The sequence below is a fragment of the Python bivittatus genome, unplaced genomic scaffold (genome assembly GCF_059951505.1).
Source record: "Python bivittatus isolate LINGU-HERP-01145 unplaced genomic scaffold, Pbiv_v1 ctg000180_np1212, whole genome shotgun sequence".
In the NCBI taxonomy this organism is placed as follows: domain Eukaryota; kingdom Metazoa; phylum Chordata; class Lepidosauria; order Squamata; family Pythonidae; genus Python; species Python bivittatus.
Window position 1 is genome coordinate 5,339,835 of NW_028277047.1, and position 22,222 is coordinate 5,362,056.

A 22,222-nucleotide genomic window follows, 5' to 3' on the forward strand; every position below is an offset into this window, starting at 1 on the left:
GGGCCCCAGATTGGCGACTCCGGCGGGTCTTCGGCGACTGGGGAGCTGGCACAGGTCGGGCTTTATTGGCCGTTGGAAAGGAGGCCACCAGGAAGGTTATTCTGGGGAGTTTAAGAAAAAAACTAGAAGGCAATGGCAGATGGTTGATGTACGCGCACACACAGAGACACACGCTATCAGACACGTCCATGAATCTTGGGATTCGAGCTTGACTCAAAAAAGACATTACTTTAAAAAAAAATCCGGATAAAAATAGAAGTTGGAAGGCACCGGGAGGGCGTGATGAGAAAGACCAACCTCTCTAGAAGTTGCTGGACCACAGCCCAGAGCGAGGGAGGGCGGAAATGGAAATGACTCCCCAGCCCGGCCCTGCCGTTGGATAAAGCAGGGTGAGGAAGCTGCCCCCCCCCCCCCCCCAGTGCTGGCATAGCCGAGTCACATCCGAGGTGGCGCATCCCAGCTCCTCTGGCAGAGTTGTGTCACCCAGGAATGGACTGGTGTCCTTTCCCTGCCCCTGGAGAGGGAAAAACGGTTATCTCTGGTGTTGAAATCATGGTTGCATCACTGCAGGCCACGAAACGGCTTAGGCTGGGCCGGGGGCACGCAACATCCTGCCGATTTCTTGAGAATGTCGTGAATCCCGGGCATTCGAGCCGAATTGTGCAACCTTACGGACTAGAAGACTGCGGGGGACTGTTTGATCCGGGGATAGAAAGAAAGGGGGGAGGGGGGCAGGCAAGGCGATCTGTTTTAGGCTGGGGGAGTCAGGCCCTCCAGATGGGGTTGACCCACGCCTTGCCCCAGCTCCCCGACGGCGAGGGCTGCCGGGAACTGTAGTTTACCAACCTCGGGAGCGCTAAAAGTGCGATTCCCGAGCAGATGTCAGCGCAATCTCTCGGGGCTCCCTCGGGAGCGCGCACCCCGATTCACGTTCCCCCACTCGAGAACAAGCGCCCCAGAAGGGCTCTCGCGGAGCTCCAGCGGGACCCCCGGGCGCCCGCGGCTTACTCCGGAGTAAGGGCGCTCATTCCGGAGTAGAGACCCGCCTCCCGCTGCCCCGGCCTCCCCCGATCGCCCCCGCCCGGGCTTCCCCCCAAGGGGCAGGACACGCTCGGTGGGGCTGCTGGCGCAAGGGTGGCTCCGGAGCCCGGTCCGTGCCGGGCTCCGAATTGGCACGGGGCGCCTTTAAGGCCTCTCCCAATTCTTCCCCTTGAGTTTCTCTTCTTTCTTCTTTTTTTTTTTTTCTCGTTTTCTTTTTCCTCCCCCGGGGCAGGCGCCGCCCCCCCTCCGAGGAGCGCTGACATCAGCCTTAAAAAGCCAGCGCCTGGGCGTGGGAGGCGAGCGTAAGGCGCGGCTTTGCTTAATCCGGCGGCGCTCGCAGCCTCTCCGCGGGAGGAAGGTAAGCCGGCGGCGGGGGGGCGGCGGGGGCGCTGGGACCCCCGAGAGGTGCCGGCCGGGAGCCCCCTCGGAAAGGCTCCCGCGCCTGGGTCTTTCTTCCCCGCGGGAGGCGGGCGGGACTCTCCGCACGTGCTTGGCAGAGCTCGCGTGTGCGCCCCGCGTCTGGGCTGCCGGCGGGGAGGAAAGATGATCTCCAGGGTTCCCACGCCCATTCCCACGCTGTCCTCGATGCCCCGTTCCTGGTCTTCTCTCCTCTTGGCTCCCCTCCCCGGTTCTTTTCCCTTGTCTCTTTCCCGCCGCCCCCCCCCCTGTTTATGTAGGATGAGTTTATTTGCTTTTTAAGACCCCTGCCCTCCCTGACTCTTGTTGGCGCTGCGACTCCCGTTTTCCTGTTAGGGGATGATGAGAATTGTAGCCCTGGACCTTTAGAGGGCCCCTTTGCCAAGGCCTTCTGTGCCCCAGGATGGCAAAGAAACGTGGTTTTAGAAGTTAGAAGTTAGTTGGGCTGCAATCCTCCTGAGAGCCACTAGGTGGCCGCATAAAGATAGGCAAACCAGGTCTTGCCGCCATCTGGTGGTCGCCTGGAGGTTTGCAGGCTTTCTTTGTTCACTGTGGGAGGCGCCGCATCTGCCTTGCTGCTTTTGACCCCACAAACTGCTGTTTGCACACCACCCCACTCTTGTGGCTGGCTTAGCATCTTGGGTGACCCCCGGCCGGCGGTGGTTTATGCCGTTAAAGGATGCCGTCGTTGAACGGGCCGTGATTGAGTGAGAATCCAGCGTCTCTGCTAGAAGCTGCTCTCCAGCTGTTAGACGGCGATCAGCTGTTTTTCAGAGCGCGTTGGCTAACTTTATATGTGCTCCTTGCTTTTGGGGGGAAGGGAAGGATCTGTGATCTCCCCGCCCAGGTATGTACGATTCCCGACCTCCCTTCCTCTAGGCCGCTCCGCCTGGCTTTGTAGTTGATGAACATCTGGAGCGCTACCAAGCTCCTCACCGCCATCAGCCTCAATTTGTAAGCACGCCCCTTCAAAGGCACTTTAGATTATGATCAATTTTAAAAAATGGAAAGAATGCTTCTCTTTATGGACCGTTTGCATCCCCCCTATATTTTCCGGCCTACGAGACCAGAAGAAAGGGGGGTTGGCAATCTCAGCTCGAGGGCACCGGGAATCCGAGCAGGAAACGAGGAGCAAACGGGAGTGTGGTTTTGCTCTGTGCAACCGCTTGAGAGCGGTGGGAACCGAGTGAGTAATTCTCTGTTATTTATGGCCCCGAAGCCGGGCGGAGAGGGTTTGAACGCTGCGCAGACCCTTCTGGAAAAGAGACCATTTGGACCCTTTCCCGTGGCGGTTTTTCTCCCCCAGTTCTTGCTGTTTCCACCGAGGCCCGTCCTCGGCTGATCTCTGACAGAGTCTGGAATGCAGGGATGACGAAACCAGATTTCGGAGGGCTCTGCTGGAACTCGCTTTGGGGAAGAAAGGTCTGCGTGCTGACCCGGCCGATTTTCGCCTTGCTTGTCTCTGCGGGTGCGCGATCCAGGGCGTTGAAAGACGAGCCCGTGACTGTCTCTCGCGGGCACGCCATTCACTTGGAGGTCTCCCTGCTGGCTGGCGGCGGGCGAGCTGCGCTTGGGGTGGGTTCCTCAGGGCGTCTCCCTCAAAGCAGGGAGTGGGCAGCCTGCCCCGCAGGGTCGTTGTGGCGGTTACGCTTTGGACCGTGAGAAGGTGCGGGTGAATCCATGTTATTGTTTTTATAAGGCCTCATCATTGGAAACCTGCCTTATCGCACTGCAAAATCTCCCGGGGACTGTCTTGAAGGGGCCTTACCACGCCACAAATAAGCCTTTTCGAGCTCTCCAAAACGGCGTCTTGTGGCGGTGAGTTCCACAGGTAGAGCTGCATCCAGTGGGAAGAAATTCTTGAGCCCGTCCTGAATCTCCTACCTTGGCTTGCAACCTTACATGAAAAGAAGCACACTGTGTAATATGATATGCATCGATCACCCTTGTATTTATTTATACAATTTATAAAACGCTTCCCTCCCCTGTTTACACTCCAGTGTAAAATTTATAACGCACTCCAGTGTTTTGGCCATGTACAAATGAGTTTCTGTAACTTTGCCTCATCCTCCGTGTCTTGCTGTGGTCAGTATGGGCCTATGATCGATCAGATGGAGCCTCCATGGTGAAGAGCAGTCTATCTTTAACTGCTGGCTGGGGATGGTGTTGCTGTACCTGTGGACCTGTTACCTTTGTAACAGAGCTCCTCGTAGAGGGGAGAGGGTTTGCGCCGAATGGATCAATACTTGATTTTCCAATCGGATTTTGTGTTATTTGAATCGGCTTCAAGGTGGTAGAGGCGAGTCTTTTATATTCACAGCCACCTTGCAGGCTAACCAAACGTAAGAAATAATGAGTATTCCCCCAAATCGCTCAGTGTGCTTTGTGGCGGGGTGGGAGATTAAATCTGGATTTGCACCAGTGGTGCAAACTCTTAAAGCACAATTGTGACATGGGGGGGGGAAATCAGCAGGACTCTCGACTGGTTCTGGCATTGATTTTCACGTCTTGAAATTTAACAGGCAGGAGAAATCCAGGGCCTAATTCAAGATTTGTGGCTTTGTTTGTTCAGTAAATAAACCAGTTGCATTCAGTGATCGTGCGACAGGCGCAGCTATAATCCTTGAAGCCGAAAAGCAAACCCTGTTTTGATTTGGCCTGTGCAAATCAGGCTTGTAGTTCTTTCCTCTTTTGAATGCTGGCCAAGTAGAAAACCCAGGTTCATTTCTGTAACGTCTGGATGCAGACTTGTAACATTTAACACCCCTTGGAAGAGCACCGGCTGCAACACAAGGAGTCCTCTTAACAACCCTATAAGGTAGACCAGATCCGTTTAACCTGCCATGAGCAGGAGAAAATTTGTGTATTTGCCCATAAGGAAAAGATCCTCCAGTTTTAAACTGCTGGATGTTTCCTTGTGCATGCAGGACAAAAGTTTTTTATATCAATAAACCGGAAGGATTTAAGAGGAGGGAGGGAGAACCTCTTATATGTCCTTTGGGAACTTTGGGAAACCTGTCGTCTCTCTAAACGCAGACTAGGAATTTGATCGGCGCCAGAAAAATGTTCCAATCTTTTCAATTTGCGGCTCCCTCTTTAATTTCCCTCCCTCCCCGAGCTCCTGCCAGCTTAACCTCTATTCTTGAATTCTATTTATTTTATCATTTTATATTGTATTTTCAGTTGATTTTAACTGCTTTGTAAACCGCCCAGAGTCGTTCTTAACAAGACGGGCAGTGACAAATTGGATATATAAATACATTTTCAGGAAATGATGGGTGGGGACAGCTCATTTGGACCTCTTAGCAGTGCATTAGAAACCGCGCAGATAACGGCGTTCAGTTGTCTCCTGGCCCCCCTGTCGTTCTGTGATGCGCCAAGGAGTTTCTTAGTTATTACAACTGAGCAGCAAAATAAAAAGACATCACACATTTATGCTGACAGAGAGTTCCTGGGACCAGAGTCCACTGAATTGAGAAGAGGCTTCGGTAAAGTCCAAAGATAATTTAAATAAATGTGCCTGCTGGATGAACTTCAAAAAAAGGCATTTTCCCCCCTGCCTTGCTGCTCTGCGCAGGGTTAAAAAGCGTGCTTCCCTTCGTGGAGGCCGATCCAGCAGCTGCAAGTTCACACCATATTGTTAAACGGTGATTTGTTTAACCATGGTTTACTGAACGAATTGTTCGCTGGCTGGGCTTTGCACGCTGTGCTAAGGCAGAACCCCCCCCCCTTTTTTTTTTTTACAAACTACCGGAGGGTTGTGCAAGCCGTGCAAAATCTGAGTTGGATGTTTAGAAAAAGCCGTGTATCCGTATCAACGGGGTGGAAAGTCGATGCAATCAAATCATGGCTGAATGGCACATGGCCCTGGTAGGCCGCTGGGTGGCTGGAATTCCCACAATCCCCTGCAGTGGTGCTCCATCCGCAGCAGGGGGCATTATGGGAAATTTAACGTAATAAGTGACCCTCCAGCTTTCCTGCCGTGATGGAAGGGGGCCAGGATCGGTAGAAATATTCCTGCAGATCCCGAGGCTAGGTATGTTGTTCGAGGCTTCTGTATCTTCATTTCTCAGTTATGTTTGCAAAAAGGGTCTGTTTGGAAAGAGATTTGGGGGAGTTTCCTCACCCCCTTTTCGGGCCAACGCCGCAATCTTGAACTAATTTTTTTTCCGGTTGGTCCACAATAGGTGTGTCGGCAAATGTTGTTTGCTTTCTACATTTTTGCATCCGAGGTGTATCCCCGGCGATTGCGGTTTTAGAAGGTAGGGTGGTGGCTGAGTAAACATTTCAGAATAAACAAGGCTAACTTTCTAAAGCCAATTTTTTCCCCCCTAAGTGCCTAATGAAGTGGTCACTCTCTACCTGAACTATGCCACTTCAAAAGTATTCAAACATGCAGCTTCTGAACGGCCTGTTCTCTGCAGTGCAGAAGGGGAGGGTTGAAACTTTTCCCCTGAGGTGCTGGATTTCCACATGCAGGGAAGATTTCTCCCCCCCGCTCCTTTTTCCCCCAAGCTTCTAGATGCCACTAGCCTCCTGTCTGCAGTTTAATGGGGTGTAGGCTGGTACCATCCTTAGCAGTTTGATTCTAGTTTAAGGATAGAGATGCTGAAGTGGTCAATTCCTCGTTGGATTAGATCAGTGCTTCTCAACTTTAGCAGTAAGATGTGTGGACTTCAACTCCCAGAATTCCCCAGCCAGCATAGCTGGCTGGGGAATTCTGGGAGTTGAAGTCCACACATCTTAAAGTTGCTAGGGTTGAGAAACACTGAATTAGATCATCTCCTGTGGGATCTGCCATGCTTTTGATTGGCTAAACAAATGTTCACACTTTTAATGGAAGCTCCTGCGGCATTATCAGCGCACCAAGCCGCCGTCCTAAGGAAGGAACGGCATAACAGGTCTTTGCAAACTTAAAAGTATTTCCTTTTAAGCAGAAAGCCAGTTTGGTCAAGCGGTGAAGGCTCCAGGCTAGAAAGCCGGAGATGGTGAGTTTTAGTTCCGCCCGAGGCAGGAAAACCAGCTGGGTGACTTTGGGCCTGTCCCTCCCTCTCAGCCTGACCCACCTCGCAGGGTTGTTGTGGTGGGGAAAATAGGAGGAGGAAGGGGGATGAGGTATGTTCGCCACCTTGACTTATTTATAAAAATAAGGCAGGATAAAAACATCTAAAAAAATTAGAAGGGAAGACGGACCCTTGCCACGGTGTATGGTTTGAACAAGGACAAGGCCTATTTGCAGAAGCTGACGCTGTCAAGAGCTCCATAGATCCTCTTTGCACAACTCCTAAAGTTCAGACGTCGCCCCAATAAGGCACAGTCGGTTGCTTCCCACAAACCCTGGTTTCCAGTCTGCAGCGGTGGGCCCAGACCAGCCACATCTTTGCCTAGCGTGATCCACCAACCAGAATAATAGAGGAGAATTGGTTGTTTTTTTGGGGGGAGGAGGTTTGCTGGCGTTCTCTCTCTCCTGCCAGGCACGGGAAGGTTTTTTTCCCCCCACTCCAAATCTCAAGGTGCAGCTAATCTGCAAATCCTGGCTCTAAGCTGCTAGTCTGGGAAACCAGGGTGTGTATTTAATCCTTCCTGCTTCCTTATCTGCGCCAAGGTGGGACTTTAAATTGTGAGTCTGAGTGTGTGCCAAGGGCAACTCAGCGCCGCTGGCAGGGGAGGGGACGGTGGGGCGGACCGGGTTTCCCTCTGCATCAAACCCCAGTTTGCTGGACTGGGTTTTTTTTCCCAAGGTGCCCACGTAGGTTGCATTCGCACAGCACAGCGTGCCTTCAAGCACAGTTAAAATCCACAACGGGTTGCTTTCCTGTGACCCAGTAAAACCAAACTATGGACGGAAGGCGTAGTCCTCAAGTTAGGACGTTACGTGGAATAGAATAAAATAAAATAGTCTGACATCACGGCGCCGCTCTTAAAACCAGGCGCCTTGAATGCGGGCAGGTGCTCCAAAAAGAACACGTGTTCTAAAAAACAGAATAGTGTTCCTGAGGAACCACACGCAAGGAACGGTTTCTGCGTCCCGCATTGAACGGATTTCCACACAGCGACGGTCGGAATCTTTTTCCGGGCCTGGAGTGTAGTTGCATCTATGTCAACAAGCCAGAAGAGAAAATCCTAGTTAGGTAAAGACTGTTGTTGGATTAAACGAAGCCGCCTTCGAAGTTAGGCTTTGGCAAGCCTCTTTTGCGGTGGAACCTCCTGGCTTAGGCACAGTCTACCTCTGAATACCCGATGCCAGGGGTAAGCTGAGGAAAGGGCTATTGCATCCATGCCCTGCCTGTGAACTTCCCCCAAAGCATCTCTCCGGCTAACGAAACGGAAATGGGTGGCTGGGCTGGATAATTCTGCCTTCCGAAAGGCGTGCAAAAGAATAAAATAAACCTTGTTGCTACAACAATGCTTTGTATAAAAACTCAGGAAGTTTCTCCCCAACCGCTGTGGCTTCCACATCTCTCTCTCCAATGCCTTCCTGTCCCTGAAAATAAGAACATGCCCGCGGTGTGATCTTGGTGGTGTTAACCACGATCAGCTCTTTTTCTTTTTTTTCATATGCCACATTTTGGACCTTCTGGGGTCTTCTGGTGAACAGCTACAAAGACCTCAAATGCAATTCTGCACGTGTCATGTTTCTTCCATTAATTAGCCACCACGTCCTAAACAGGAAACTAGGTTCTGCAGATTCAAAGCTTCCTTCCTGACAGCGTTGGCCCTCGCTGAATTTTGCCTGTTTTGCTAAGCCCTAAATCCTGGCTACCCCATCCAAATAGGCCCCACAATAACTTAGTGGTTTTAGTAAAGCCAGTTAGGATGGGGTTAGTTAACTATGATCCATATGTACCGGGAAATTTCCTTAATCCAACCTTGGGAACTTGAAGATGGGTGGACTTCAACTCCCAGAATTCTCCAGCCAGCATGGCTGGCTGGAGAATTCTGGGAGTTGAAGTCCACCCATCTTCAAGTTCCCAAGGTTGGGAAACACTGATTTAGTGCAACCAAGTGGCGAAGCGTGCAGAACATTTTGCAATCTCGACTACAGAATTAAACCAGTTTCTGAGCACATTTGAACCATAAAATGAAATGACTTGGCAGCCTCTAACCCGCTCAAGGTTTATTTTATTTTCAACCTTCCTGTGCTGCCTTTCAAAAACCTGACTTTTCCCCGGGTGGCTTATAAATCCTAGTTACTCCCAACCAGCCTCAAGATGTTGTCTGTATACAGAAATCCGGTTTCTTCGACATCCAGTTAACGAAATAAGCAGCAGTTAAACCCTCTCGCCACGCCTAAATTGTCAGTCTCCAAAATGCAGGGGCTGGGAAGACAAAGACATTTTCCTGGCTTCTGATCTTCCCCGCTTTGAGCTGCCCAGTAAAGATTTGCAGGGATGCAAATGAAAGAAATGAAAAAAATGAAAGAAAAAGAGAGAGAGAAAGAGAGAGAGAGAGAGAGAGAGAGATAGATAGATAGATAGATAGATAGATAGATAGATAGATAGATAGATAGATAGATAGATAGATAGATAGATAGATAGATAGATCACGGCTGTTCCAACGCAGAAGCCAAACAACAGGTCATTTCCAGGCTTCAGACCGATGCCCAGGGACCAGCTATAGCTGGGAAGTCAAGTTTGCATCACAGCCATAATGTGGTTGGTTTCTCTGCCTGGGAGAAAGAGGCCTGTTATCGCTTTATGCAAAATCAAGGTTTGTTCAACAAGCTGTGGTCTGGTTTGCACCCTGCTAAGCCCATAGATCTGGTTTTTATTAAACCACAGGCCGTGGGCTAATTCCAAATCAGAGCAGAGCACTTGTGGTTTAACACAGTAGAGGAGGACAGCCGAAGACAGGTATATTGTGAGTATAAATCAGCGTTTCTCAACCTTGGCAACTTTAAGACCCGTGGACTTCAACTCCCAGAAATGCTGGGAGCTATGCTGGCTGGGGAATTCTGGGAGTTGAAGTCCACGGGTCTTAAAGTTGCCAAGGTTGAGAAGCACTGCTAAACATGGAGGCTTGGCTTAAGTTTCTCAACAGTTGGTGGATCCAGTAGCAAGTCAGTGAATTAGTGTTTTCGGCAGCGGCTACCGCTTGTGATCTCTCACCTACCAGGGTGCGCACACACATCCTGTTTTACACTCTGCTCCATCTCTGGCTGATCCTCCCCTCCCCGGCCTCCACTTTGCTCAGAATTCTCAGAGGCCGGTGTTTCCTGTTCGCGTTTAAGTGTTTAAGTTCTGCTTCTGAGTTTATTCCTGTTTTTTGTTGGGTTTTTTGTTTTGGGGGGGTTTTTTGGCCCTGGGGCTGAATCTCAGAGACTTTCTGTAGGGATACTCAGGTTGGGACCAAATTGCTGCTCGCAGCTTGGCAAGCCAGAGTCGGCCCCCTCTTTTTTCTTCCTCCTCCTCCTCCTCCTCCTCCTTCCAGGAAACTGATCTGAGCTAAGAATCAGCTTCGATTTCCCCTGCACCCCACCCCATGAACTTCCTTTGCATCTGCATTTTCCTCTCATCGTGGAGTCAAATCTGTAAGCCAGTGTTTCTCTTCTTGAAGCCAACATTAAGATGTATGGACTTCAACTCCCAGAATTCCCCAGCCAGCATGGCTGGCTGGGGAATTCTGGGAACTGAAGTCCATCTTCAAGTTGCCAAGGATGGGAAAACTGCTTTAAGCAATCTTGTTCCTTCAGCACACAACACGCAGGGTGCCGTGTTTTTTTCTCCCACGTTGGACATCATGGCGCCTTAGTGGAACTTAGCCATCTTCTGGGTTCACACAACACGCTAAGCCAACATCAAGAAAAAAACAAACTAAGGTGAACAGCAAGGAAAGTCAGTGTGCTGTGTGAATGCGCTTGCTAGGGTTTTTTTTCCTGACTTGATTAAAGCACATTGGCCAAACCCAGCCAAAGAGATGCCCCCAGCATCTTATCTTATTGCAACCGTGTGAAATGGAAGCATTTCCATTTGCCGTTGGGGAACCCACAGAGTTGGGCCCTCCTGCATGCATTGGGGGGGAGAAACTTGAAAACTGTCCCATTTCTAGCCACAAAATATCTGGGGCAGATCTATAAAGTTAGCAACGGGTCTGTCTTTGGAGAATTTGCCAAGGATTCCGCGCAGGAGAGCCTAACTCAGCAGCCTTATGGACTAGAGGCTTGCAGCCTCGAAAGCAAATGCAGGAGAATTAGAAGGAAAAAGGCAAGGGAATTTTATTTATTTGCTTATTTCTATTTCATATTCTATTTCACAGAGGTCGCCCACCTCTTTCAGAGAGCGACTCTGGGCAGTTTACAATAAAAATAAGAATAAAAACCAATTAATAATTATTAATTCATTCTGGGAATTGTGATTCCGCACATTTAAGTTGGAGAGTTGGACTGGAATCGCATAACACGCTAATCTCTACATGAGGCTTTCAATTAGCATGTTGCACAAACCCAGCCCACTAAGGCTTGTTCAGTAAACCACCATTAAGCAAACCATGGCTTCCTATGACTTGCATTACCCAACCCTCCAGTGTCTCCTGGCCTTCTTTCTCCCCTTCCTAGGTCACCTGAGAGTGCCATCCTGGTCCACCTGGCCAAACCCAGGGGATTCTGGGAGTTGTAGTCCATTCAGCCAGCCAAGCACTAGGGATTCTGGGAGTGGAAGTCCCGATACATCTAGACTTGCAGAATGTGCCCCTTTTCAGCACTAGGATTGGAAACGCCGCTGTTTTGGTCAGGGAAGGCTGATAACTCAACAGCAGGCCAATTTGGTGGGCAGCCCTGCCCTAGTTTGGGGAGGGGGGTTGAGCACTCAGCCTGTGCAGTATTTTCATGATGTTCAAAGGACAAGGCAGGCTTGCTTTTCTTAGCTGGAGGAGGTGGCACTTTGCAGCCGGGGCCTTCTTTGCAAAACCGCAGAGGGGGCCTCCCCGGCTTTGGGAGAGAAACAAAGACGTGTAGTGTTGTCTGGCGAAGGGACAATGGAGGGCAGCGGGTGGTCGGTGGTGCAGCCCCTTTGGAGACGCTGGGGAGGGAGAGGGGGTTGGAAAGTTGGAAAGGCTGTGGGAATTGACCTGGATAAAAAGACACTGTGCCTCTCGGCCCCGGGGAGTTTGCCTTTCTCCGTCCCTTGAATGTTTCCGCTTCCTTGCAAGGCAAAACTTTAGCATGGATCTTTCCCGTTTTTTCCCCCCTGCATTAGAAGATCAGCCTTGCTTGGAGTGATTCCTCAAAGTTTCCCTTTTTTTGCAATCCTTTTCTTTCCATTTTTCTCAATTAACACATCTTAAAGTTGCCAAGTCTGAGAAACGCCGGTCCAAAGCAATGTTTCTCAATCTTGGTGACTTGAAGATGGGTGGACTTCAACTCCCAGAATTCATAGCTGGCTGGGGAATTCTGGGAATTGAAGTCCACCCATCTTCAGGTCACCGAGGTTGAGAAACACTGGTCTAAAAGGCAAAATTAGCCCTTTCTTCTGCCTCCCTCCCACAATCCTTCACCTCCACGTTGATGGGGAAGCCTAGGAGAAATGTTGGAGAAATTCCCACAGCCTGATCTTATGAATTGGGGACTGGAAGATGGTGTAGATGCTCCTCTCTGTCTGCAGCTCCCCGAGAAGCTGTCTGGTGGGAAATCCAAGGTAACTTCAGACTTTGCACCCACCCACCCAGTCTAAGAACACTGGAAATATTCTCTGCCCCCCACAATTTCTCCAAAAAAAGACAGTTGGCCAAAGAATCTCTGCAATCAGATTGTTTACTACCCTTTGAGAAACTGGTTCTCAGCTCCCCCCCCCCCATTTTGGAATTGGACATAGAGCAAAATTAAGCTGAAACAAAGGCCTCTAGCCACAAGGCTCATGATGTAAGAATTGGACCGAGGAAGGAAGGAGGGGCTGAAAGAAGAGAACAGCTATTCCCTCTGGTCACCTGAGAACACCTTTGGCTCACCCTAGGCTAGCGCCTTCCAGGATAAGGCTGACGTAACCTATCCGACCTGCCCTGGCTTCCAGCCTTGGCATTCATTTTGTCCTGCAGGGGAGGCAGGGAGAACTGGGGTGTGCCAGGCCGCCGAGCAACTCCTTTTCCAACGGTTTGTAAACCGGGTCCCTTGAATGAGAAGTCTTGGAATTCGGTTTACGAGCAGGAAAGAGATTTTTGAAGACTTCTGCTTCCGCGCAGCTTCGGTTGCGCTGCTCCTGGATGGGTGGGCGCTGCCAAGGTTAGGGTGCCTTTTGGGCACCGTTTCCTTAGTATCTTAGCCCTGCTTTTCCACAAACATTTGGGTGGTTTCCCCCCTTCCACTGCCGATTTCCTCTCTGGGACTTATTTCTGTAGGGCAGTGTTTCTCAACCTTGGCCCCTTTAAGCTGTGTGGACTTCAACTCCAAGAATTCCCCAGCCAGCCATGCTGGCTAGGGAATTCTGGGAATTGAAGTCCACACAACTTAAAGCGGCCAAGGTTGAGAAACACTGCTGTAGGTCATGGCCGGCGGGAGGGAGAAGCAGAGTTTCTTCCATACTTCTTGGACTTCTTGGCAATCCCAAATCCCCCCCCCCCCACAACAGGGTCTGGGAGCCTCCATCTTCATTTCCCACAATGCCCTGGATGCTTCCTGGGGAATCGAAATGATATTTTCTGTATTCTACCCTACAGCTGGTTGTCCTTGGATGGTGTTGGACTCCAATACCAGGTATTCCTCCCCATGGACAATGCTGGGGGGTGAAATTGAGGACTCCCCCATTCTAGAGCCAGCCAGGACCTATGGATTCCCCTCCCCCCTCCCCAAAATGTGGGGTGTAGGAAGGAAGGAAGAACACTGGTTTCCCTTTTGTGGGCTTAGAAACCTCAGTTGGTGGGACTGGATATTTGACCCTTTTCTGCCAAGTATGGAAGCTGGAGTGACTTTTTTTTTCCAATGATTTGATTAAAGATGATATAGAACAAATAAGACAGCCATGAAATTACAGTGCAGAGAAAAAGAAAAAAAAATCCCCCCAAAAAGAAACTTCCCCCTTCATCCCCAGCAAGTATACACAACTTTAACAACTCAAACTGTCTCTTAAAATACTACCAAATACATCTTCATTCCATACTTCACCCCATCTTCTATAGACCCATCTCCAAGCCTCAGATCTCCTTATTAAGCAACAAAAGGTGCAAAGATTAAGAGGTTGGAGTGAATTTTAAGGGGCCAAATGGGTGCTTGGAGCCTTCGACTGCTACTCTACTCGCAAAAGCAGTACTCAGATGTTAATGATCCCAGCTTTTGAAAAGGGACTCCCCAGGGAAGGACAGCCTCAGCATCTCAGCATCGTTCAGCTCCAGCTGGGTCCAAAGCTGGTGCTTTTATCACGGGCTGGAACTGAGTCAGAGGATCCGGCTTCAGCCCGAATGGGAGGGTTCACGCCACCCTTCCGAGTAAGGTCTATGTAAGATCAAAAAGTTTTCCCAGCCTTTCTCCTTAATCCCCTCAGCTCCTGATGCCAATCTGGACCACGTCAGGGAGATGGCCCTAAGCTTTTCTCATAGGGTGATTTCCAGCTCCTAAACTGCACATCAGGACAGGTGTTGGAGACCCAAAGCATCTTCCGGTGCAAACAGCCTTTCTTGACCCAGCGTCCTTCAGCCGCCACATTCAGCAAAACCTCAAGAGTGACGTGCCCCAGGGCAAGCCTTGGTTTGCGCGATGTTTTATTTATTTTCTTGGCCGTGCTTTGATTTACGTCCTGCCTGGATCGACGCAGATGGGGTAATGGGGCTATTACGTAATTAGAAATGGATGGAAAAGGTGTTTCTGTCTCTCAAATACTTGCTGAGGCTATGCAGAGCAGCTCTGAATAAGAAGGACCACTGTGCCAATCCAGAAATGCCAGTCGGGGCATGGATTCAGGGCCCCTTGGAGTGTTTAGTTGTCAGTCTAGGACCGGGGGGGGGGGACTTGGGTTCGAGTCCACGGTAGCCATTGGAATGACTGGGATCATCTTTCACAGGGTGTTTGGAGAGAGTCTAACTCCTGTGCTTTCAGGGGAAAGCTTAGGGGGAAAAACCAATAAATAGAAAAAATAATAAATAGCAAGATTTGATGAAAAGCCCTCTGTTACACACCCCGCTTTAATGAATGCTTCTTGCGAAAAAAAGAGTGCACAGATGCAATGGCTAACTCACGGTACGTGGGGGAATGGTCTTCGGGGGGGTTGGGATAGTAAATGTCGCCCAAGCGTCGCAAAGAAATTCTGCCAGTTGCAGCCTTCAAGCTTCAGGTATTTTATTGCACACCTGGAGGTGCTTAGAAAAGGGATCGTATAAGACCGTGATAATCTCTGAGGATCCACAATTCACCTCCTCCCCTGAGAATGCGATGACATTCGACAGCAAAGGACTGTAGTTTGCCCGTAGTAAATTTGATGGTGGCTGGAGCGAGTGGGCTCCTTTTAGATTTAAAACATTTTCTGCTGGGGAATCCCTCAATTCTTTCCTTGACCCTTCCACTTTTCTGAGTGTACACACGCACGCACACACCAGGCTATTCCCAAGGTGCCTAGAAAAGGTTTTGTCACCCCTGCTCACCCCTTCTGAACTTGAAATGATGTCGTGAAAGGAAAAGCGGGGCAGTGAGATTCCACAAGGGTGGAGTCTCCTGGACCCTGATGAATTCTGGAATATCCAGTCGTTTAATACTAAAATTGTCTTCCTCTCTCTCTGATCAAGTTTTTGGACACCCATCACCCACCTACCTTAGCGTCATGGCAAACCGAGGCCCTGCTTATGGACTCAGTCGAGAAGTTCAGCAGAAGATCGACCGACAGTACGATCCTGAACTGGAACAGATCCTCATCCAGTGGATTGGGGCCCAGTGCGGGCCAGACATCGGGGAGCCCCAGCCGGGCAAAGAAAACTTCCAGAAATGGCTGAAAGATGGCACGGTGAGGAATTTGTGCCACATAGGAAAACGTGTCCGTATTTTCCCCCCCTTATGCCTGCTCTCGTTCTATTTGATGAAGCAGAACTGGCTGTCCAAAATTATTTCAGAGGGTATTTTGTTGAAAGTGGGTGGGTTTGGAGAAAGAGTGAAAATTATATCAGAAAAAGTACATTAATGAAGCCCACGTTGGAGAAATTTTAAGTCAAAAAGGGAAGAAGATGAAGAATTTGCATTAAAAGTTCTGACAGTTCGTGTTAAATTAGCTATATAAAGTAAGGGGAGAGGCCTACAAAGACTCCAGATGTTGATGCAAATATAAATAGTTTGAAACTCTCTTATGGTTTTTTTTTTAATGAACAGATTTTTTTTTTTAAAGCTAAGCTACTTTATGGAAGTATTAATGCAGACCAGATTTTTAGATCCAGGCTTTTCTAATAGGGGCTAGCAACTTGTTCCTTGCCATTTGGACATAAAATCACCACTGGACCGATAATTTAATAGAGAATAAATGCTTTATTGCAGGGGACTCAAGTCTGCTTCACTCCAGAGCACTACGCATAAGATTTTTGGCTCGAGGAGACTACCACCGTCTTGGTTTTGACCCTTAAACAGATGAGTAAGGCAATTGGGAAGGGACACAAGGCTAAAGGTGTGTTTCATCCTGTTCTCATTAGGTGCTTTGCCTGCTGATCAACAGCCTGTATCCTAAGGGCCAGGGACCTGTGGCCAAGATCCAGTCTTCTAGCATGGCCTTCAAACAGATGGAACAGATTTCTCAGTTCTTGCGCGCAGCCGAGAAGTACGGCATCCTGGCGTCGGACATATTCCAAACCGTGGATTTATGGGAAGGTATTTCCAAGAGGGAAGCATCTGAGCCTCTAGCAAGCAGTGGCTTGGGCCCATAAGCCCCACTGGCCATTGGCACCCTACCCTTAAGCTCCCGCCCCAAAAAGTTGTGACCCAGCATTGGGCAAGGAGAGGCTGAACGTTCTGCCTCTTTTTAAACAGAACTGGGCTCGGAACCCCTCCAAGAGGCTCAGTGCATCTCTTCAAAGCCCCCCTCGTGTGCATGGTTTGTAAAAGGGGCGCATTGCCGCCCTGCTCACCTGCAGCCATCGGGAGCTGAAAAATAGTTATTTTCAAAAAGCACCCCTGACGACAAAAAATTGGGCTTCCAACACCCATTTCAGGAGGATCTACAATTCGCTCCCCCCCGCCCTGATATTGCTAGAAGAGCACACATCTAGGAACTACACTTTATGCAAAAGCCTCTTTCTGGCTACAGTTGGGCCCCTTCATTTTGCAAATTCTTCCCTTTTTTCCCTGACTATTGGGGTAACTGTGAAAAACTGGCCTATCTGCTCAGCCTTGTCGGTTTCACAAAGCCAGGTTTCTACCCAAAGGCGTTTTTGTAGCACGAAACCTTTCCAAAACTTTATTTTTAATGCCACTAGTTGGCTGGCTTGTTTTTAAAAGGCATTTGATTTTTGTTTTAGGGCATGTTTTCAAAGCTACAATAACTATTTGGTTTTTACGTTGCAACGCATGGGGGGAAAGATGCATTTATTTTTTTTTAAGGGGCGGCTACAAATTAAATCGATACTCTTTTTGTTTCACGGGAAATCTGAGAACTGGTAACAGAATCGGCAGGCGTAAAATAAGAGTTTCGTGGCAAAACAATAACGCTAAGGTGGATTTGGGTAGTTTAGGATAGTATAGGCCAGTATCCATGGTGCCCAGTATTTGGCTATCTTTAACCCTCACTAGATCTAGGTGGGTCAGAATTTTAATTTCTGTTTCGGAAGAGCAGGAAGATGGGACGCAGTTGTTACCGAATGCCCCTTGAAAGAGGTAGCTGTGGCTACAGTTGAGCAGCGTCTTTAAATCTTTGACTTTAGGGCCCTTCCAGATCAACCTACCCCCCCCCCCCAAAAAAGGCATTTCTGCTCCCTCCTGCACGTTTTTTCTGCAGAAAGGTGGCCGAAGAAATGAGGGAAAACCCTAACACCTAACAAGATTGCCTTGTAACATTTGTTGAACAAGGCAGCAGGATTCAGCAAAGCAGGTTTCTCCCCATTCAGCAGCAATGTGACGGTTGTCCTGAGCGACCAACCAACCACAAATCCAGAACTCCAGCATCCTGCCGGTCTCTGTTAACTCCCTTAAATCAAATTTCTAGCCACAAACAGATTGGTGCTCCTGTTTTGGGGGTGGGGCTGAATTCAAGAATGCTCTTGGAGACGTGGATGAAGAAATAAGAGGGGCTTATGTGGTTTCTCTTCGAGGCGCTCGAAGAGTTTCATTCAAATGCGTCTCCCAGAGCAGAGGAAGGAGCGGTGTGTCGCTTGCGGTTGCTCCTGGTAGCAATCGGCAGGGTTAAAACCGTGCAGTTTCCTAAAACACAGCAGTCCCAGGGAAAGCTGTGCAAACCTCGGTTTGCACATGATTGTGAAAGAAGGTTTGGGATCCGTCGGGAGCAGCCTCGGGGTGCAAGGGGTTGTGAGAATGAAGTTAGGCTTGGAAGTGCAGACGACTAGAAGGGATGCCGGCAAACCGTTTCTGAACTCCTTCCACCCCGCAGGGAAAAACATGGCCTGTGTGCAGAGGACCCTGATGAACCTGGGGGGCTTGGCAGTGTCCAAAGACGATGGCTTCTTCGCTGGAGACCCCAACTGGTTTCCAAAGTAAGTGAGGTTGCAAAGCAGGGTCAGGCTTGAATGAAAACCAAGCGGAGTCTGGGGCACCGAGGGAGGGGTCTGCCTGGGCGTTCGTGCCCCTTCAGGTGTCAGCCTTGCCCACCGGGGTTTATTCAGTGAACGGTCACTAGACAAGCCGCCCTTTAGTGTCACATGTCAACCTAGGAGTTTCGGTTTCCTCACTGCCCCTCTCTCCCGTTCTTTGCTTACACCAGGAAGTCTCAGGAGAATCGCCGGGCCTTCTCGGACGACAAACTCAAAGAGGGGCAGAACGTCATTGGGCTGCAAATGGGGACAAACCGAGGGGCTTCGCAGGCGGGCATGACGGGCTATGGGATGCCGCGTCAGATCCTCTGAGCCTCCTCCCTCGCCGCCTCCAGTATCTTCCTTTCCAGAGAACCTCTCCAAATTTCTCTTCCAAGAATCAAACACTTTGGGATTCTCATTCTTTCGCCAGACTGTTGCTCCTTTCGTCTGTCTTTTTTTATATATATATATATAAAAAAAAAACCTCTAGGTTTTCTTCAGTCATATCTTCCCATTCATGCTTTTCATGCCACAGCTGGAATTGTATCTTTTTTCTACCCCCCCAAAACATCTCATGACCCTTCGTTTCTCAAAGGGATCCTAAGTCTCGATTTTTTCTCCTTCCATCCCCTCTCATGACCAATACTTCTTAATCGAGCTGAGTCCAAGAACGGGGTGTGCTTCCCCATCCTGCCTGCCCTGCCCCAAAGTTTCTTGTGGCCCCAAATATTTTAAAAGGAGCCTTTAAAAGGAACTACCCTCTGACCTTCAAAGGCTGGTGCCTGCACTTTAAGGTAGCTTTTTTGGACCAAAACAAGGGTTGCATTTCTCTTCTGGACCAAAATAACCACTTTTTTTTTTTAAAGGGTGTTTCTAAAGTTACACCAGGTTGTTATGTTTCATCCCAGAGCACCGCTAGATCCTCTAGATGCTGAGCTGTCATACTGCATGTCTTAATTTTGGGTGAATTGTTGGCGGTAATGTACACAGTCACGCCCACTCCACCTTCAAACGATAGGAAAATCGGGTGATTCACCCCTTTCTCCAGAAAGTCACCATTGGGGAGCTGGGTGCTTCAAGATCCCGATCTACCACTTCCTGGGCTCAGCTTTTTTTTTGGGAGGGGAGTGGTGTTAACAGAAGAGGGGACAGAGCTACGCAGCTGATCCTGGTCTAGCGTGCTTCTGTTTCTCTCCAGGCAAAATCCTTAAATCAGGCATCTGGGGAACCTGCCCTGGGGTACCGAGATCCATGGTGCTGCCTGCCCCCCTCCGCCCCCCTCCCCAGCTTGGCCCAGCCCAGCCTCGCCTTCTGGAGCTTTGCTGAGTCTTCATTGCCTGTTTGGGGCAAAGCCAGGCGTGATGAATGACCTGAACTTTGAAATGGCGTGGAAAGTATTCTGCCTCAAGGCCATTGATAAGAAATAAAGGTTGCTCAATCCTTTTGTTTATTGGCCTGCCTCGTCCTCTTTGGATCTGCTGCTCAGATGGACCTGGGGCCTGCCCTGGGCTGCTGGACTACCCCTCCCAGCAGCCCCAGCTGGAGAGTCCTGTCCCACTATGGTGATTCAAGCAAAAGCTGAATGTCTCTGTAATCCCAGTTTATTTATAGACACGGTCAGGGGCACGTCTGGAGGGTTGAGAGCACGTGGGGAGAACACCTACTGATTAAAAGGCAAGCTAGTCTCACAGGATGGGATGACCATCCCTAATTACCATCCCTGTGCAACCCCACGGTGCTTTTGCAAGAAAGACATTGCTGAAGTCTAGCAATCTGATTTACAACCCAGCAGCTTCCTGCTTTAAAATAGGTGTATTAAAACAATTAATAGAAAATCAGGGCAGAGGTGGAATGGGTGGCGGGGGAGACAGTTCCTGGGAAACAGTTGAGGGTGCTTTGCATATCCCCCAAGGGAAGAATTTAGAAGCCTTTACAGACACTTCGTTAAAGGGATAAACCAAGATGGGAAAATCCTAGGTCAACACAGGAAGCCAGTGGGCCTTTTTTTAACCTCCTTTATTCAGAAAATGGCCAAAAGGTAAGAGAGAGAGAGTCTTCCCTTTCACTCTACAATCATGTCTGAAAGAAGAGCAACCAGGGCACACTTGCTTTTCCCTGTACAAGTGGGCTCCCCAAATGGCTGGCATGATTCAGAACAGCCCTGCTTTTGACCAAGAATCCCGAACAGGTTGCCAAATTAATCACTTGCATGATAAATTTATTAGCCATACATAATACCTGTCGGTTCGAGGAGCCATCAAATTAAAACTTCCCTCCAGCCATTAATCCTAAAGGCCTCCCCTTGCCAATGAACTTTTGTCCCCATCGCACTCTGCTGACCTGTTGCAAGCCTGCAATTGCCGTATCCGCATATAGCTTTAACCGGGTTAAAGACCTTTTGGCTGTTAACTTGCGAAACACGCAAAGTCTGGTTCCGATTAACTGTTTTTCTTTGCTTCTCTGGGGCAGCTAGATCTTCTGCAAACCCGGCGTGTTTGGCAACTTGAAATCCAATGCGTTGTGTGAACCCAGAAAATAGGTAAAATTAAGGCTGTTTTCCCAGTTCAGCTGCTAAAGTCCAAAGGGGATAGCCATACAGCCCTGTTTCTAAGAATGCCCACAGCTGCAAGTTTAACTTTCCAGCCTTTTCTTCCAGAGCATAAATTGCAGCCAGCTTACGTGCAACAACTGAGTGAACGTATAAAGCACTGCGCATGCGTACGTGTGTGGAAAGCCTGCCCACTGGAGTAACTGGGAAGGGGGGGGGGGTGTCCTCAGTGCAGGGCTGTCTCAGTTTTCCGTGTTTTCATACGTCCATTGTCCTCAACCAGGAAGTGAAGGTTAATTGGCCACCTTCGCTCCTTGAGAACCAGACCTTCTCTTGCAACGGGCTCGGCGCTTCACAAACACCTTGTGGCTCGTTTGGGTTTGGGGTCTGGCCTTTCTGTCCGGGGATGGGGGGGAAGCCTTGCAAAGGATTCTGGGCAACTGTCTCAGGCACGTGTGCTGCCCACAAAGCCCGTCTCAAGTTGCAGTGAGTTCCGCCGGCTACTCTGGAATGTGGGAGCGTCATCGTCCCGCTCAGCACAATGGTGCTGAAACGTTTGGCCACGAACCCTAATTACTACTATGGGAGGGCTATTAAATTGGGCGGATGGACCTTTGCTGCTTTGATCCTCTCGCCAGCCCAATGATACTTTTATTTGCAAAATTCTTAAGGCGGCAGAGGGCGGGAGAAATTATGCTGGCCGTGTGGGAAGAAGTTGTGAGCAAACTGTTACGTGCAAGGTTACACCCAGGTGCTTGGGCTGTGTCCACCTTTTGAGACATGTTTGTCCCTAGAGGTGTGCCTTTATTTGTGTTTGTGTGTGTGTGTGTTGGCTGGGCCAGGCCTCCTCGTTTGCACTTGGATCAACGTTTCCCCTGTTTAAACATGGGGTGCACGCCCTCGTTGCTGCGATAGTCCTAAAGGCACATCCTGGATAGCCAAAGACATGATCCTATACAGGAAAATGATTCTATTTAAAGTAGTATTAAATATATTAAGTATTTAAAAGCAAGGCACCCCCAGCATTCTTAGCTTCTTAATTCAAAACTCGTTTAAAGCCAATCAGTTGGGACAGGGTGGCTAGGAAGATGTGCAAAGCATCTTCAAGGGGGCCATGGATGACTGTACCAACTTTCTGGGCAGCAAGGGGGTCTCCCACCCCTTACTCAAGGGATCAAAGACCAGACATCGCTTGCAACTTCTGAACGAGTTGTTTCCGGATATCTAGATTAAGTTTGGACGATTACAGCAGAAACATGGCCGTCCGTTAAATTTAATGCAAATGTGCACAGAGGAGAAACCTATGTAACTTTTGGGTGACACTGCTTTCTCTTTTTTTTTTCCTCTTTCTCTCCCCCTCTCCTTTCACTTTTTTTTTTTTTTTGGTTCAGTTTTATTAAATGCATAAAGGCACATTAAAAAAACAGCAAGAAGGCTTCTGATTTTCTGGCTTTGCAACATGCATAAGGGAAACATGTTCAAGATGAGAGGAGAGCCACACAGCTCCCAGAAAGCTCAGGGTGGAACTCAGGGTGAGTTTCTCAACCTTGGCAACTTTAAGACCTGTGGACTGGGGAA

General features: G+C 49.3%; 1 protein-coding gene across 1 annotated transcript; it reads left to right on the forward strand.

Annotated features, from left to right (window-relative positions):
• Positions 1–1,254: 1,254 nt before the first annotated feature.
• On the forward strand, positions 1,255–19,546 carry TAGLN2 (transgelin 2). The gene is made up of 5 exons (XM_088137407.1): positions 1,255–1,399; positions 15,160–15,374; positions 16,048–16,222; positions 17,955–18,057; positions 18,285–19,546. The coding sequence occupies exons 2-5, from the start codon at positions 15,195–15,197 to the stop codon at positions 18,424–18,426; spliced, it is 600 nt and encodes a 199-aa protein (XP_087993533.1). The 5' UTR covers positions 1,255–1,399; positions 15,160–15,194; the 3' UTR covers positions 18,427–19,546.
• The last annotated feature ends 2,676 nt before the right edge of the window (positions 19,547–22,222 follow it).

Coding starts and splice junctions, on each gene's coding strand:
- TAGLN2 (XM_088137407.1), top strand. CDS start 15,195: ATGGCAAACCGAGGCCCTGCTTATGGACTCAGTCGAGAAGTTCAGCAG. Junction 15,375..16,047: donor AATGGCTGAAAGATGGCACG/GTGAGGAATTTG, acceptor TGTTCTCATTAG/GTGCTTTGCCTGCTGATCAA. Junction 16,223..17,954: donor AACCGTGGATTTATGGGAAG/GTATTTCCAAGA, acceptor TCCACCCCGCAG/GGAAAAACATGGCCTGTGTG.